Below are 17,295 nucleotides of genomic sequence, written 5' to 3' on the forward strand. Positions count from 1 at the left end.
AGCTGCAATAAGAAATAAAACAGCATCATTTACAATTTAAAATGATTATGTATTTACCTTGAAATGTTTTTTTTTTTAAATAAATAAAAACAAACTGTGCTCCAAAAGTTTTCACTAAAAAAATTTCTGAAGAAAAGCTGAAAAAAGGAAAAGTCACATGCAGTTTGTGGGCTGTAAACTGCCTGTCCTTTCCTTGCATAAAATTGCTAATATTGAAAATTTAAGGCTATCATTTAAAAATGATTTATATCTATCTATTGAGTTTCATTTGAAAATCACATGGCTCTTTTTATTCAGATAATTCTATTAACTTCTCATTAAAACTCCTGGATTCAAATTTATCCAAATCATCTACAATTAATATCATAATACTTTATTTGAAGGGAGACAATTTACACTGTTCAGTGTTAGTAATCCCTATTAGCAGAATAAATACCCCCCCCCCCCCCATCAACCACATTTCTTGAAGTGTCAAGTGCAGAATACAAATTTTGAATGTTAGGGCTACATTTCATGCTACTGTTTCTATGTACATTGCAAAAATTTGTAGATAACAAAATTCATGAGATCATTAATTAGCATTCGTAATGAATGCATGTTTCACAATTTATATTCTACTGTTTTATTTGTTGATAATTTATGGTCTACTGCAATATTTACCCCAGAAATATTTTTTAAAAAATGTTAAAATTAACTTCATGGAATTTTTCATCAGAAATGTGCTTTTAGTATGTCCTTGTACCAAACAGCTCTGAACCTCTTCAACTTCATCCTTTATACACACTATTTTGTTTTTAATAAGCTAAGCATACTCAAATGCAATCGCACTTGGGTTTAGTAGATCCTAAATCAATATAAAAAGATGAGGATATGCTGATGATGTCTGGAATGATTTAGATTTTAAAAATGTATAAGGAATAAGAAACTAGCCAAAGAAAAGTTAAATAGGAATACCGGTTATTTTTAGGTATAAAGCCAATTTAACATATAATCAGAGCATTGAATTAGAAATGAAACTACCAATCAAAGAATGGAGACCAATATGAACTTAACTTGGGCTTACATATGCAGCATGTTTAAGGAGGCTTAGAGAAAAATGGAAAAAGCTTATTGAGTAAGACAGCAATAATGAAATTACATACAGAAAGCAAATAAGACAGAAATAAAATGTCTGAGCAAGTGGTTGAGGTGAGCCCATGAAAGGAATCAAGCAACACTATTTTGGGATAGCACAAGTTGTTTTTTTTTTAGTATGCTAATCCAAATGTAAAAAACAGTATTCTAAGGTTGAACAGATTTGCATGGGGGTTAGTAGTTGTAAAGGTGAGAAATTGTCTTGAGCAGAAAAAGACATGTTTTTAGATTAGAAGTATGAAGCGATTTTGTCTAAACATTCTGCATTTCAAGATATTCCACAACCAGTTTTATGAGGAGGAGAAACAAAGTAAGCTGCAATTACAAAACTTAAGAGAATGAGAGAAGTTAATTTATGTATAGGAAGAAGAAAATGTACAAAAGTATGGTGCCCTGAGATACTCCAGTACTAATTGAGAAATCCAAAGATGGGGAGGGGGTGAGATTAGCACTGAGTTACAAATTGCAGAAGGTAAGAAGACTGTACTTCATTAAGCAGGTCTTCTATGCTAGATCCAATTAAATGTTCTAAAATGTGAAGTGCAACCAAATGAATTTCACTACAATGACTTGTTCAGAAGTGCATAATGTTAACTATTGTTATAGTTAACATGTTATCATTAACAGCTGCATTTTTACAGGATTTAATTAAAAGAAAAGACCAAGTAATGACCTGAAAGAGGTTTATTTGCCTTATACAAGTCTAGATAATGCTAGCTATTTTGCTGCTTTAAGTTTGTCAGCTTTTTTTTCTTTCTTGGTTTTGCCTTTAATGGCAGCTTTTTTCTTATCAGCTTGCTTCCTTTTCTTTTCTGGGATTTCAATCTGTTGAAAGAGAAATGACCACTTAATAATTTCATCCATATGCTACACTAGACAATACAGGAGTAATGTTAATTAGATTCATAAATTATAATGTATATTAGAGATTTAAGAAATATCACATTTTTTATTCCAATCTTTATCATTAATTGCCATAAGTAACATTTATGTGATATGACAATTAAAATACAATTTACTCCAGTATATCGAACATTACCATAAACTCATTCACACTGTACCAAATCTAATAAAAAGTCCTGGCGAAACATTCATTTAAAGTGTTAAATGGACCTTAATAACAACAGTAGTTAAATTTCATTGTCTAACATGGCTTAAAAAGTCTGGTCTCGAGAGCATGATTTCTACATTATCTAACCTTCAATGCACTCATGGTGCTAATGCACTATAGCTTACAACATGAGTGTCCAAACCTTTTGTCTCCTGAGCCACAATGAATGAAGAGGAATTGTCTTGTGCAGCATATAAAATGTATAACATAGTTAATGTATATAAGTAACAAAACTTCCTTTATTTTAAAATTTTTTTATTATAACATTAAAAAAGAGGGTAGTATAAAACAAAACTAGTGAGATATTTGGCCTTGTTTACATGAAACCAATGCATCAATGTCTGGCTCGATGGAAGTGGTTGCAGTTCATAGTGAGCTCTCAAGGTTCTCGTCAGATATTTTTGATCTAACTTTACTCTTCGTATGCTTCATTCTTGAAAACAGTTGTTCACAAATGTACGTACTGCCAAACAGTGATGACGTGAATAAAGCGTGATTGTGAAGCGAAGGATATTTTTCTCTGAGAAGATAGGTCTAATAAAAATCTAGCAAAGAGACATGATCAAATTTTTTTTTTTGAGTTGAATATGATTGCAACTCTATACTATACATTCCCATTTGAAAATAATGTATTTACGGACTGAAAATGGAGTCACAAATATACAAAAAAAAATGATAATTTGTTTCTGAAATCTTGAAACCTATTCTCATATTCCTGCATCCAAATGGAAAGACAGCATATTATTTTTTGCATCACATAATGTTAAAAGCTTAATATCTTATGGGACCACACATGGTCTGTGGGCTGGACATCCCTGGTTTACTCCTTTAATTTTTTTTTTTTTTAAATTTTACAACTTCCATAGGTGGAATTCAGAGTAATAATAACAGATTGTGCCAGACAGAACACAAAACTGTCTTATGCTTTCATTTGCATAATATCATACTGCCAGGCCACAAAATGCTGTCCTTTCTATAGAATTCAAAACCATGTAGAGGAGAAAGAACCTACTGGTTTCAGGTATATAAGAGAATTTGTATATTAAATTAGTAAAAGACAGAACCAGTAATCTAGACAAGAATTATGTGTGTAAGAGCAGCAAACTAAAAGTAGAAAAAGTGGAGAGATTTGACATATGCACACAATCTGGAGAATTGTTATGTGCAGATACTGAGCTCATGCTACTTTCATATGACATAGTCCAATACTTTTGGTTGCTAACAAAGCAATGGAATGTTGAGTTAAAAGATGCGTAGGATAATATAGGGATTTATCCTAAAGTGACTAACGAGCTACCAAAAATTCATAATGCTAATATTCCATGCTCCTCGCCTGTTCTCTAGCTAACATGTAGTAGACTGCATCAGCACTCAAACTTAGTAGGGAAAAAACAAGATAACAAGCTTGCACTTAATTGCTTATATACAAGAATCCCTCACTTTACATGGCTTTGAATAATATGCTCCTTTCAAATTAACATAGTTAATAAGCTGATACCACAATTTACTAAGTAAATTGTGGTATCAACATAATCAGTCTCATAAGCCTCAGCTGCAGTTACCATGGTGATAGTGAATGTACATATATGCTGTGAGCATAGTAAGCATTGTGGTTCAAGCTGCCGAACTTATGAATTGTAAGCTAACCTTGATTGCAGTACATCTGCCAGAATATAGATAAAACTATGAGCCAACAGCGAGATGTATATGAAAAAAATAAATAAAAAAAAAAATCGTTGCATACTATTTTGCCCAAATATTTAAGAAAATATTCTTTTAAATATACTTGTATTTATCATTATGAATAGTTTAATAAACTTTCAATTGTTTCAAACATTATCCTTTACTTATATTGGCAGTAAAAACAAAAGTATTTTAAAAAATTCAGTACAGATTTTAAAAGCCCATGGATGAATTTCAATTTTTTATTGCTTATTAAATTCAATTAATGGTTTCAAGAGACATTAAAGCAAAGGATTTCTCTGCGTGCAAGAGGTTCTAAACCTACTGTGGATGAGAAATATCTTATAATTTTATTTATTATTACCAAACATGGAACTTTTTCAAGCTATTTTAGGCCTTCGATAATCAGTACGGTGGTCTCACACCTGATAATAAAATCATCTACAAACATCCATGTCCACAGCAGGATACAAATTGGTAGCCTGTTAGTTGGAGAGCAATCACATTAACCACATAACTAATTATTACAACTTTTCTTCATGAACATTCCAGTGTCATATATGCATGACCTAATGAAGAAAACTTTCCTCCTGATTTTCTAAAAGTATCTATCTGAATGGGAAGACTATAGAAAAATACAGAAAATAAATAAAAAGGAAGGTTGCAAAATGTTCTAGAGGCTATTAACAAAAAGCTTGGAAATGGAGGAAAGAGCACTATATAGAAAATCAGAAAATAAAGGAGACTTAAAAACTGAAAATAAAGATATTCTGGATATCCTGAACCCATCTGTGATACTGTTCAAACAAGAACAGTATCATTAATAGGTTTTCAGGATCAGATGTTTACTTTAAGACAAATAGTTAGGAAATCATGGAAATATAAAATGCACATGAGACAAAGTATCAAGAGAAAAACTGTTCAAAATGCTATAGTTATATGGGGAAAACAGGATTATTGCAGAGGATACATAGCATATTTAATTTAATCAGCAATTAGAATTGAAGGTGGTCCAGGAAGTTCTCACGTTACTTCTTTTTCAAACTATATGATCCTGATATTCCTAGTTTATTGTTTCTTCTCTGATCATATATCATGAAGACCAAGTCATCTAATTCTCTTTCTCTTCTAAGCTAATTCAATGCCAGGTTATCCATCTCCCATGCCACGTTTGGATTTTCTTCCTCTTCATCAATCTCTTGGAAGGCTCTGATGGCATCATGCTTGCTTACATTACCCACACCAGAATTAGAAAGACAGTCAGCAACCACAATTTGTGTGCCAGGTAAATATTACACTTTCAAGTCATACTCCAACTTCCAAACCTAATCTGACAATTCTTTAGTTTTTATCCTTAATATTCAAGAATGTCAAAGGCTTATGGTCTGACTTTAGTTCTGTTTACTGACCATATAACAAAAAACAAAAATTTAGCTTTCTAAGAGGATAACTTAGTGCTAATGTTCCTTTCTCTATAATGGATTATTTCCTCTCTCTGACATACTAAGTTTCCTACTGATGAATGCTATAACATCCAAGTATGTTGAATTTGGCACCTACTTATGACAAACATTAAACCAAACAGATCATTTATGGTGCAATATTGAGATTTGCGTACTTAGTGCATATTTTTAAATTACTTCTAGAACAGTTCTGTTCCTATATTATTTCTAATATTATAGTATTTTTCTTGATTAAAATATATTGCACTTTTAAGTAATTTTCTTTGAAAATATTCATAGGGATTCCTTGAAAAAAAAAAAAGAAGTACTTTTATCTTTTATGTAGGTTTCTGCATTCTCAAAAAAGTTGGAAAAGGCACTGCTTTGGAAGATCATAATGCAAAAAGCAATGTTGATAGCAACTTTAATAAAATATCTGAATAATCATCTGGTATACTTCTAACGAGTATTAAAACACATGATAGCACATTTTAAACTGACACTCATATTGCACCATAAACATGGCAAATCTGTTCTCCACAATTTGAAAGTGGAATTTAATTGCTATACCTTATATAGCTATAACATAATATATAATTCATTTATATAAATTATACCCATTAATGCTTGTTACAATATATACTAATCTGAAAAAGTGAATATTTACCCCTCTTTTCTTCATTATCAAAAGTTGCTTTTGCTTCCTACGTCTTGCAGCAGTCAGGATGGCATTGCGTTTAGTCACAGCAGCATAGGGATTCAATCTTAACATAATACGAATGTTCTTCAGAGGATTTTTCTTCAACTTGTAGCGCTCAATGGTATGACTAAATAAAATTTTAAAAAAATAAATAACGATAAATCTTAATGTTCAAAAATACCTCACTGAATTATAGCATATCTTATAAGGAGGAAAAGATTATATGTAATGCAATATTTATCACTTCAACAAGTTTACCAACATCCTAGTTTCAAAATAATTTGATAAAACCTGAATACAGTCATATATTTCAATACTAGATGCAGGAAAGCTACTAATTGTTTGAAACTTGGAAAGGTGTAATATTCAATCTCAACATGCAGAGGAACAAACGTTTGCAGCATATGCAACTGGAGAGACACTCATTTCTGTATCAGTAGAAACTACAAATAAAACTAAACATAGGAATTACGTTTCTATTCTGAATGCAAAGACAGTGCTATTTCTAGAGAGGAGGAGAAGGGGAATCTGCAATTCACTCCAGGTGACCAAGCAAACATTTTTTCATTGATGTTCTGAGGAGCTTTTATGCTAAAATCCTTGGAATACAAAAGAATAATGCTGAGGAAAAAAAAAGAATGTCCACATCAAAAAATTAACACTAGGAAATTGTCTAATTATATAATCAAAAATGATCCCAACTTACTTAGCAGGTCTTATAGCCTTTCTTATTTCATCACTTTTCAGAAGACGAGAGAGATCAGTATTGGTCATTTTTGGCATTGGCAAGCTACAAAATAAAAGAATGCTCATTAAAATACGTGAAATATGTATACATAAAGACTCATGTTTATGGTGAATGCTATCTTTTAACAGCTGCTAAAAGTAATGTTTACTTTTTATTTTTTTCCATATGCACATGTAACAATTGCATACTGCAGATAGGCTAAAAGTTAATCTGGATGCCTTGTTACAGAAACCAAACATGAAAGAGTTTTGAGCAATTTCTAGCCTACAATAAACAAGGTAGGGTTCTCACACACATGTGAACAATGTAGAGTATTTACTATATTATTAAATTTAATGTGCCATTTATGTTCCTTTTTCAGACAGGAATTGTGTATCCACTTTCACATATATAAGACATGTTGTAGGTGCACTGGATACAGTATACAAGGGTAGTCTGAAAAGTTCTCGGCCTAACAATGAAAAAACGAATTCATAATTTTAAAGTTATTTTGATTTTTCAACATAATCTGCCTTAAGACTGATACATTTATTCCAGCGATGCTCCAGCACTTCCATTATCTCCTCCCTGTAGTGGTTCTCGGTAAGATCTGCAAAATACCCCTCTACAGATGCGTTCACCTCTTCATTCGAAGAAAAACGCTGACCAGTGAGGAAGAGTTTTAGTTTTGAGAAGAGATAGAGGTCAGAGGGAGCCAAATATGGAGAATAGGGTGGATGTTCTGACTATTCATAGTGCAGATCCCTTAATTTTCCCACTGCTAAATCACTTTTGTGGGCAGGTGCATTGTCCAGATGAAAGATGATTTTTTTCCTTCTGCAAACTGGGTCTTTCCTCACGAATTTTTTCGTCTAGTCTGGTTAGAAGATCAGAATAATATTCCCCAGTTATTGTTATACCCTTTTCAAGATAATTAATAAACAAAATGCCTTTAGCATCCTAAAACACTGATGCCATGACCTTTCTTGCTGATGGAACCGATTTTGTCTTCTTTGGCACTGAACAATTGGCTTCTGTCCACTGTTTTAACTGATGTTTGGATTCTGGTGTGTAATAGTGAATCCAAGTCTCATCCGTAGTAATAAATTGACACACAAAATCAGTTTTATTCTTGTTAATACGCTCCAAGCACTGTTCAGAGATTTTCATGTGAGTGCCTTTTTGATCTTTCTTGTTCTGTTGTGAGCAAGCACAGCACCCATCTTGCACAAAGCTTTTTCATATGCAATTCTTCATGCAAAATATTTCCTACGCATTCTTTTGAAATGCCTATAGTGTCAGCAATTTCACGCACTTTGACTCGCTAGTCATCCAATATTGTATTGTGCACTTGATCAATGATTTCTGGCATTGTTACACTTTTTGTACGTCCTTCATGTGCATAATCTTCAAGGCTGATACAGCGATGTTTAAACTCGGAAGCCCATCTTAATTGTCAAAAACAAAGGAGAAGAGTGCCCATAAACTTTTATGAACTTCAAATGAATTTCTTTTGCCATTAAACCTTCTTTTACAAAGAATTTTATAATCACATGATACTCAATTTTTTATCCATTTCAAGGGATACAAGAATACTTTTGCTTCAGAAAGATGTATAAAGCAAACTACTTGATAGAATGACTTGTAATTTCACATGGATGATTATGACAGATGTAGCAACTTAGGGAAAAAAAAACAAAAAAAAAAAACACCTTGCCGATAGTGTTGCCATCTACGGTCGAGAACTTTTCAGACAGCCCTCATATATCCACGGATGGGTCAGAGAAGGAAGATGTAGTTTTTTATTTATCTAATATCTTTAATGTAATCTAGTTCATTTTTATTATTAGGTGCAATCTTGTGAAGATAATGACACCTAATTTTTGTGTTCGGTGGTGGTGGTGGTGGTAAGAGTTCATATACTGACCAGTATGTGTAGGCTTATGGTAAACAGTAAAGAAATGCAGCACTACAATATATGTATGACATCTAATTTCTTACTCTTTCTGATAGAACTTTCTTAGTGACTTCCTAAGCATACTTTGCCATCTTTATGACATCATTTTCAGTTATGTACCACACATAAGTTTAAATACTTTTTAGTTTCCCATCAACATCTTTATAGCAAATTAATTTGTTATTTGTCAGGTCTTCAAAAGTGAAAAATCTTAACTCAGTGCTAGGTTTTACTCCAGATTTAAGAATAAGCTAATTTTCAGTTCCACTGGACATAAATCCAAAGTTTAATAACTATGTTGGTACTTGCAGATTGTACCAAGAGACTATGCACCCCTGTACAATTTATACCTAGTCTAGCCATAAATACTGTTACAATTTTAACAACACATAAACCTTCAATCTATCAGTAAATCATTTACAGCTTTCAGCACACACAAACCATATGTATAATGTGCATGTAGCAACATTCAATGTTCGAAATATCCCCCTTTTGCCTTCATGGACTCCTGTAGTCAGTGAGGCCATATCAATGGCAGCACGCACAACATCCAATGAAAATGATGTCGCTCCAAATCCACTTTCAGGCTAGCAATGTTAGGGAGTTGTTTTTTGCACTACTATCTCTCAAGCTCTGACCAAAATTTGAAGTTGAACAGATTCAGATGGGACTTCTAGACAACCAATCAGATAGTGATATGTAGTTGGGCACATTTGCCTCCAACCACTGTTGTGTGCAAAGGTGGAGTCCTGTTGGAAGATCTGCTGCCTACTGTGAAACAAGGCAGTGTTCAGGAGTTGCTACACATTCAAGAACTGTGGTTTGACCCATTCTCTCAGAAATGCAACTTAGTATGCAATCCTCCTCTACTTCTTCCCTGCAAGAACTTTGTGGGGACAACAGACAAAAATAAGTCTAATTCTCCATTTTGAAATTTACCCACATTCTACTCAAAATTGCCTACCTTTACATTTAATAGTGAACATTACAGCCACACTTGAAGCCCAAATTGCCAGTATATTCCTGTTTGTTCAGTACCCAGTACCCAGATGGATACCAATAACAGACACAAACACACAAGAAGGTGAGGACTCAATGTTGAGTCATAGCACTCTAGTCAATGCTCCACATTCATTACAAGCTATGTGGAGGTCTAAGACACATACATAAGCCTAAGATTTGTGCTTAATATGATATTTATCATCTGTATTCTTTCTAAAATTTTCTCATGACTCTTGTTCAGCTAAATTTACACAAATTAAGCTTTCCTATATTTTTGTCTATATTCTCTAAGTGAGTACAGAGAAAAATATATTTTCTAAATCATATGGAAAAATGCTGCTTATCAGCCAGGATCTTCCTGTATGATTTGTTATCACCACCATGTGCTTATCTGCCTGGTCTAGACCAGTGATGGTGAGCCTATGAAACACCAGCATTCACCAACACCTGACAACTATTCTCTCTAAGTTCAGTTTTTGCATTCGCATGAACAAGAAGTGTGCTGAATTATTTTGTGCTAGTTAAGCACTGCTGCAGAGGTAAGAAAACAGTTATTATCAATAAGCAATTGGTTAATACAATAAATAATAATCAAATATTCATTTGATGTTATGTAATTACTTAAAAATCACTGTGCCTATTGTGCCACAAAACAGTAGTAAGCAGAAGGTGGAATGTAAAAAGACATTTTGAAACAAATCAATGGCTTTTAGAAAAAAGTGAGGAAGAAAGGAAGGAATATATTTCTCAGCAGCTACACCACAAAAGAATGTCAATCAAATAGCTTCCTTAAATTCATAAGAGGCCCCTACAAATTTAACCTCAGCAATGTCAAATGGAGTAAGCAATGCTGAAACTTGCTAATGGAAAGGTCCTCAAGCGAAGGAGAATTTATTAAACTCTTCTGAAAAGTGCACTTTTTGTTTCAAGATATGCAAAATAAAGATGCTATTATTAAGCATATTTCTGATTTATCAGTCAGTAGAAATGCCATTATAAAGACAGTGATGACAAGGATTTCAGATGTACAACATCAATTAAAAGGGATTAAAAGGGGGACAGATAATTGTAAATAATTTTAAATTTTTCTTGATGAAACTACTGATGTCACCTCATCGGCTCAGATGGCCATCATTGCTAGATTTTCTGATGACCAGACAATGAGAAAAGAGCTCATACAGTTAGAAACAGTGCCAATAAGTACATCAGGGAATGAAATATGCAACATTGTTCTAAAAATGCTTCATTCATTGATAGACATATCAATGCCTAAGCATTGATATGTCTAATGTTGTGTCTGTGATGACAGATGTGTCATCCAGTATGGGGGGGCAAAAAGTTAGATTTATGAAACGGTTTATGGAAGCTATTGGACATCCAGTTGTGCCATTTCATTGCATTATCCACCAAGAGGTGTGTGCTAAGGCAGGATTCACAGAACTACATGATGTAATCACAGTAATAACAAAAATAGTGAATTTAATAGTTGCTCAATACCTTCGCAAGCGAGAACCATCTGTACTATTGCAGAAAGTCGAATCAACTTACAGCAGATTGCTGATGCACAACAATGTGAGGTGAGCTGAGGAAAAGTCTTCAAAAGATTTGTGGAGTGCTATGAAGAAATTAAATTATATGTTGAGAATAAAAATTTGGAAGTTTCCTCAGCTCGGTGATTGTATATGGTTCGTATGAATGAACTGAACTTTAAAGTTACAAGGTTTTGGTAAAAGTATGGTGACGTTATGTTTGGATACATAAAAGCCTTCGAAACTAAACTTTATATTTTCAAATGAGATGTGGGGACTAAAACTTACAAGTATTTTCCTTGACTAAAAACATTGAGGTCAGCTTGAATGGGCAAAATTAACAACATATAGTTTAAAATTTGAATTTCCATCACATTTTAAACTCAATAACTGATCAGTTTGGCAGAAGATTTAATCAATTTAGAACAATTAAAATAATTAGGTATTACATTAATATAGAATTAAATGATGACACTAGCAGAGTCGAGTTAGGCACTTTCTGAATTTTTGACACATTGAGCCTAAAAGGTTTGTCATCACTGGTCTAGACAGATCTGCACAGTTAATAGATGATGAAAATGAAAGAATGAAAAAAGTAAAAATGAAATTATTCCACAAACAAGGTAAAACATATTTAGCACACCCACAGTACTAAGGCTTACAACCTGTTTAGGATGAGTTGCATAAAATAATAAAAAAAGTGATCTGAATATTCAAAGCAAGCTTTTTCTTTTCTTTTTTTTTTACTAACACTAAAGTGTTAAGATGTACCTATTTCTCTACTGTAAAAGATAACTATATTATAGTTATTTAATGCAAAGTTTACTAAACAGAGAAGAGTGGGACATGACATCGATAAAATAACAGATCTGACATGCATTCCATGGAAAATAATCAATGAATGGGTGGATTGTTTAGAATTAATTTTTGAAGTATTAAATCTATCCACTGCATGTGTTGACTAGTTGATTTATTACTTCTATAAGATGAAAAACCCTCATCTCCACTATCCTAAATAGAAGTATTTAGGACAAGTGGTGGCAGCTCCTAACACTAAGAAAATGATCCTTAAAGAGAAGAATTGTAAAATTCATAAATTAAACTGATAAGTTTAACAAAAATTTATAAATTACTTGTAATTTTTTTTCATTACGGATGGTTTACGCCAAGTGCCATATAAAGCATCAAGTTTACGGAAAGCACCCTCAGTCCAAATCACAAATCGTCCGACATGACCACCAGGAGCGAGTCGCAGTAGATTTAATTTATCCACGTTAAGCGTTTCAACACCTGAAACAAATAATCATAAAATGAAATATTATGCTCAACACATCTGCAGAGCTAAAAAAAGTATTATTTAATTTAAAAAAAAAAAAAAAATAATAACAGCATATGTATCTTTAATGATCACAACCATTAAACACGTTTCCCAATCCTTTCTTTTAGTGTTACATGGTGATCAGCATTCATTTAAAAATTTTTATGGAATTTACAACCGTGTTAAAAAACTTTATTATCCCGACATTTCGATCTTCATATCAAGATCATCATCTGGAGCATACATAAATATATACAAGACAAGCTGAGTTACATCATTAACTGTAAGCTAGAGAAACATGATTTGATCACGTTATTCTACTGGCATGACCTCTAGTGGAAAAAAAAAAAAAATTATATCAAGCTAAATTCAATTTATAATGACAGGATTAAACATTCTTTCTTACAGATGGTTTTCTTTCAGAAGCAATGATGTCCTATTTTTAGTATTACAATTGTTATTTAAGATACTGGATGTTCTACAGTCCTGTTTATAGTTGTTCTTAGTGAGGAAGGTTTCATTGGTCGATTATATGCCTTCCATATATTTGGAATTTTAAGACCATCATTATTGTTCAGATTGGGGTGGTTGATAATGATATCATTGCTTCCTTAAATTTCCATTCATACCATGTTTTAGTGTGATGTAGACAGCTAGTGCTTTTCCAGTAAATTCTGGTTAAGGTATAATGATCCGAAAGGCCAGTTTCACCATAATTATTATATTTAATATGTCGTTTATGTTCTTTTTGTCTGATAGGAATTGTGTGTCCTGTTTCTCCTATATATGGTATGTTGCAAGTACAATAAATACGGTATACTCCAGGGTGAGCTAGTAGAGGAGTGGGTCTTTGGATGAATTGAGTAAGCTTTTTAATTTTGGAGGCGGTTTAAAGGTGGCTTTGAAGTGTTGTATTTTTGTAGTATTCTGTGTTTATTTTGTCTGATGTTCCTTTAATATAAGGAATGGTTATAGTTTTACTATAGTCTGGTTTGTCTTTTTTTTTTTTCTTTTTTTTTTGAGGTTTTGTAGAGAATTTTGTTAAGTGTTTTGGCTGTATCCGTTTTTTTGGAAAGTATTGCTGATAATTTTAAATTCATCTTTTAGTGCTGGTTCACTGGAACAGATCGACTGAGCCCTGTTTTTTAGTCTTGATGACACCTAGTTTTTGTGTTGGGTGGTGGTAGGAGTTTATGTGTATATATTGTCCCGTATGTGTCGGATTCTGGTAGACAGTGAAGGAAAGATTGCCAGAGGGAAGACGTGTGGCAAGTGTATCTAGAAATGGAAGTGTTATGTTTTTCAATCTCTATTGTGAACTGTATGCATTTGTGTTGTTTGTTTAGGTGGTTAAGGAATGTGTCTAATGTCTGGCAGCCATGGGACCAGATCGCAAAAACATCGTCAATGTATCTAAGCCAGACTTTGGGTTTTAAAGGGGAGGAACTTAAAGCATGTTACTCAATAGGGGGATAATGGCAAGCTGATAGTTTTTTTTTTTTTTTCAATCAGCTCTGCCTTCTTTTTATAGGTAGAAGGCATTTTGAAATACAAAATAACCAGAACATAATATATGAGCAAAGAGCGGCATGATATCTGGAGGAAATTTGTTCTGTAGGAAAAGGATTGTCATTGATTGGGACATTCGTAAAGAAGGCAAAGACGTCAAAACTGGCTAATAAATCATCTTTTTTTAATGTAATGTCTTTGATGATGTTTATGAAGTGTGTGTTTCTGATATATAGGAGGAGGAATGACTACCAACTCTTTCAGTGTTGCCGCTAATTTTTTGGCTAAGTGATACGGCAGGCTATCAATTCCTTAGGCTATAGGTCTTAGAGTTTTCTTTGTGAATTTTCGGTAGCCCGTAAATTCTTGGGGAGCACGCGTAGCGCAGAAATAGTTTTTTTGACCGTATCTTTGGACCATGTGGTAGTTGACTTAAGTAGTTTCTCTGTTTTGCTTTTTATTCTATTGGTTGGGTTGTAGTTAACTAATTGGTATGTGTTATTGTCAGAGACTAGCAGATTCATTTTTTCTACATAAGTGGTACGGTTTAAAATAACGGTGACATTTCCTTTATCGGCTCTGGTTATTACTAAGTTCGGATTTGTTTTAAGTGATTTTATCGCTGTTAATTCGTGTTTGGTTATGTTGCTTGTTATTGTTTTGTTATGATTTAAAATGTTGGCAGTTTCTAAACGTATTTTGTCTGCTATGTTATTTGGGATGAATCTTAGGCCTCTTTCAATATTACAAATAAATTCAAGTTTGTTTATCGATTTCGGTGCTATAGCAAAATTTTTTTTTTTTTTCTTTCTTATTTGACACCTCCAGGGAGTCCAAGGACTCATCGAGGGAAGGCACCTGCTCTACAACTTCGTCTCCACTACTCAATCACCAACTGACCGCAGCTACACCAACGCCATCTACCGCCGACCACCACTATACGGTATTTCCACAGACAATCACAAACATCCATGTCCACGGCGAGGTTCGAACCCGCAGCCTTTTGGCTGGAGAGCGGATACGCTAATCACTCGGCCAACCAGGCCGCTTTTTTTTTTAGACCTTTGTTAAGCAGAGAGATTTCATCTTTGTTTAGAGCATGGTTAGATAGGTTGACTATGTTATTGATACCTGTGGGCGATTGGTGGCTCCTGTTGTTTCTTGCTTCTGGTTGGTTGTTGTTGTTGTTCACTGTGGAGAACTTTGAATATGGCGGCTGGTTTTGTCGTTCTTTTAGTCTTTGGAATTTGAAAATTAAGTTTTCTTTCTTCATTTGGAGGATGTGGTTCGCTGTGTTGTCTGTAATCTTTTCTAGGATCATCCAGATATCTTCGTTTACATAGCTTGAAAATTCCGTTTTTTCCTTTAGTAGCTGGTTTTGTGTAACAGCTAGGTTCTTTCTGGTAGTTTGGATCTGCTCCCCGAGTAGTGCTTTCTCCATGCGGTGGTATATTCGTTGTGCCTTTGTTGAGGTGAATTTTCTCTTTAGCCCGATGCAATTAGGAGTGATATCTTACACAGAATTTACTGGAATAGCACTAGCTGTCTACATCACACTAAAACATGGTATGAACAGAAATTTAAGCCTGTGACATCATTATCAACCACCCCAATCTGAACAATAACGATGGTCTTAAAATCCCAAACATATGGAAGGCTTATATTCGACCCACGAAACCATCCTCACTAAGAACAACTATAAACAGGACTGTAGAAAATCCAGCATCTTAAATAACAATTGTAATACTAAATATAGGACATAATTGTTTCTGAAAGAAAACCATCTGTAAGAAAGAATGTTTAATCCTGTCATCATAAATAGAATTTAGCTTGATGTAATTTATAAATATTTTCTTTTTTTTTTCACTAGAAGCCATGCCAGTAGAATAATGTGATCAAATCAAATCATTGTTTCTCTAGCTTACAGTTAATAATGTAACTCAGCTTATCATGTATATTTATGTATGCTCCAGATCATGATCTTGATATGAAGATCGAAAAGTTGGATAATAAAAAAAGTTTTTTTTAACACTGTTGTAAATTCCATAAAAATTTTTAAATGAACATGTTCCCCAAGGAAATTTATTATGTAGCTACAGTGTTAAAAACAATTTTAACTTAAAGATCTGAAAGTTCCGAGAAAAATGATAAATAAGCAGCTTGCACCGGTGGCAAAATTTTTATAAATGGATGGTAGTATGGTTAGAGAAAAATTTTAGTTTATTAAAAAAGAAAATCTCTCTAGTGTAACACTAGCAATGTCAGGGCAAACACACTGAGTACAAACTAAATAGTTAACACACAATAAAATCAAAATTTATGTTATTTATATTTAAAATCAATTTAAATTATAAATAACATTTCTAATTTTTAAAAAACTTTTACAGCAGAAAGGTATTTTTCAACAAGTTTATTTTACATATTCATCACACAGATAATTATTTCTCAGGTTAGCATAGTTCATAGGATTCTATGAACTATGCTGAAAATTCAAAAGAATTGTGATAAAAAAAGTGTTACCTCCTATCATTTAACATTTTAAGAGATCATCTGAATGACTCAATTTTATCATTTTAACTGTTTACTTTGTAAAATTTTTTATTTAAATGTTTAAAACACACATTTCAAAATAAACCTTTTTTTTTGTTCTTTTACCGTTTTTTATGCATTATGGTAAAAACCCAGTCATGGTACATAACAGGAGTTTGATGATATATTAACTCCAATCATTTGAAGGTTACTCATTTGATATCCTTTAAATGTTTCTTTCAGTGCACGTTCAGCTGTGTGGATTCATAACAGAGGTCACTAAGGTTACGAAGCCCACTATACTATGCATTCTAAGTGCTTGTGTTTTGGCTGGCTTCCATTTTGCAGGATGAAAAATCAAAATTTCCAGGAGAAAGATATTGCCACTCCTGTGAGACTAGCTAACACCATCAGCTGAAAAGTTCTAATTATTAGATTTTTAAGTTAAATTATTAAGTTTTAATTATGTACCTTACCATTATGCTACAAAATCACCCATCATCTCTCTGGGTAACCTGCTAAATGCACTCAGCCAACAAAAGCAGGATGTTGTCAGATACTTTTGGAACCCTCAAACTGGGAGTTTAACCCACAACAGTCCCTAACTTTTCTTCTATTTATATCCTCCCTACCTCTGTCAACCAATATACAAAA

General features: G+C 33.2%; 1 protein-coding gene across 1 annotated transcript in view; it reads right to left on the reverse strand.

Moving 5' to 3' along the window:
* Window positions 1-1,800: 1,800 nt before the first annotated feature.
* RpL4 (ribosomal protein L4) overlaps window positions 1,801-17,295 on the reverse strand; it is a 52,120-nt gene continuing 36,625 nt past the window's right edge. The window contains exons 6-9 of the mRNA XM_090412364.1: window positions 12,419-12,575; window positions 6,777-6,860; window positions 6,038-6,197; window positions 1,801-1,959 (exon numbers count right to left, since the gene is read on the reverse strand). Coding sequence (XP_090268490.1) covers window positions 1,852-1,959; window positions 6,038-6,197; window positions 6,777-6,860; window positions 12,419-12,575 — 509 coding nt within the window. The 3' untranslated portion in view covers window positions 1,801-1,851. The remainder of the gene's footprint in view (window positions 1,960-6,037; window positions 6,198-6,776; window positions 6,861-12,418; window positions 12,576-17,295) is intronic.

Source organism: Typopeltis vanoorti, chromosome 22 (genome assembly GCF_054136105.1).
Source record: "Typopeltis vanoorti isolate ZY-2024b chromosome 22, IOZ_Tvanoo_1.0, whole genome shotgun sequence".
NCBI classification, from domain to species: domain Eukaryota; kingdom Metazoa; phylum Arthropoda; class Arachnida; order Uropygi; family Thelyphonidae; genus Typopeltis; species Typopeltis vanoorti.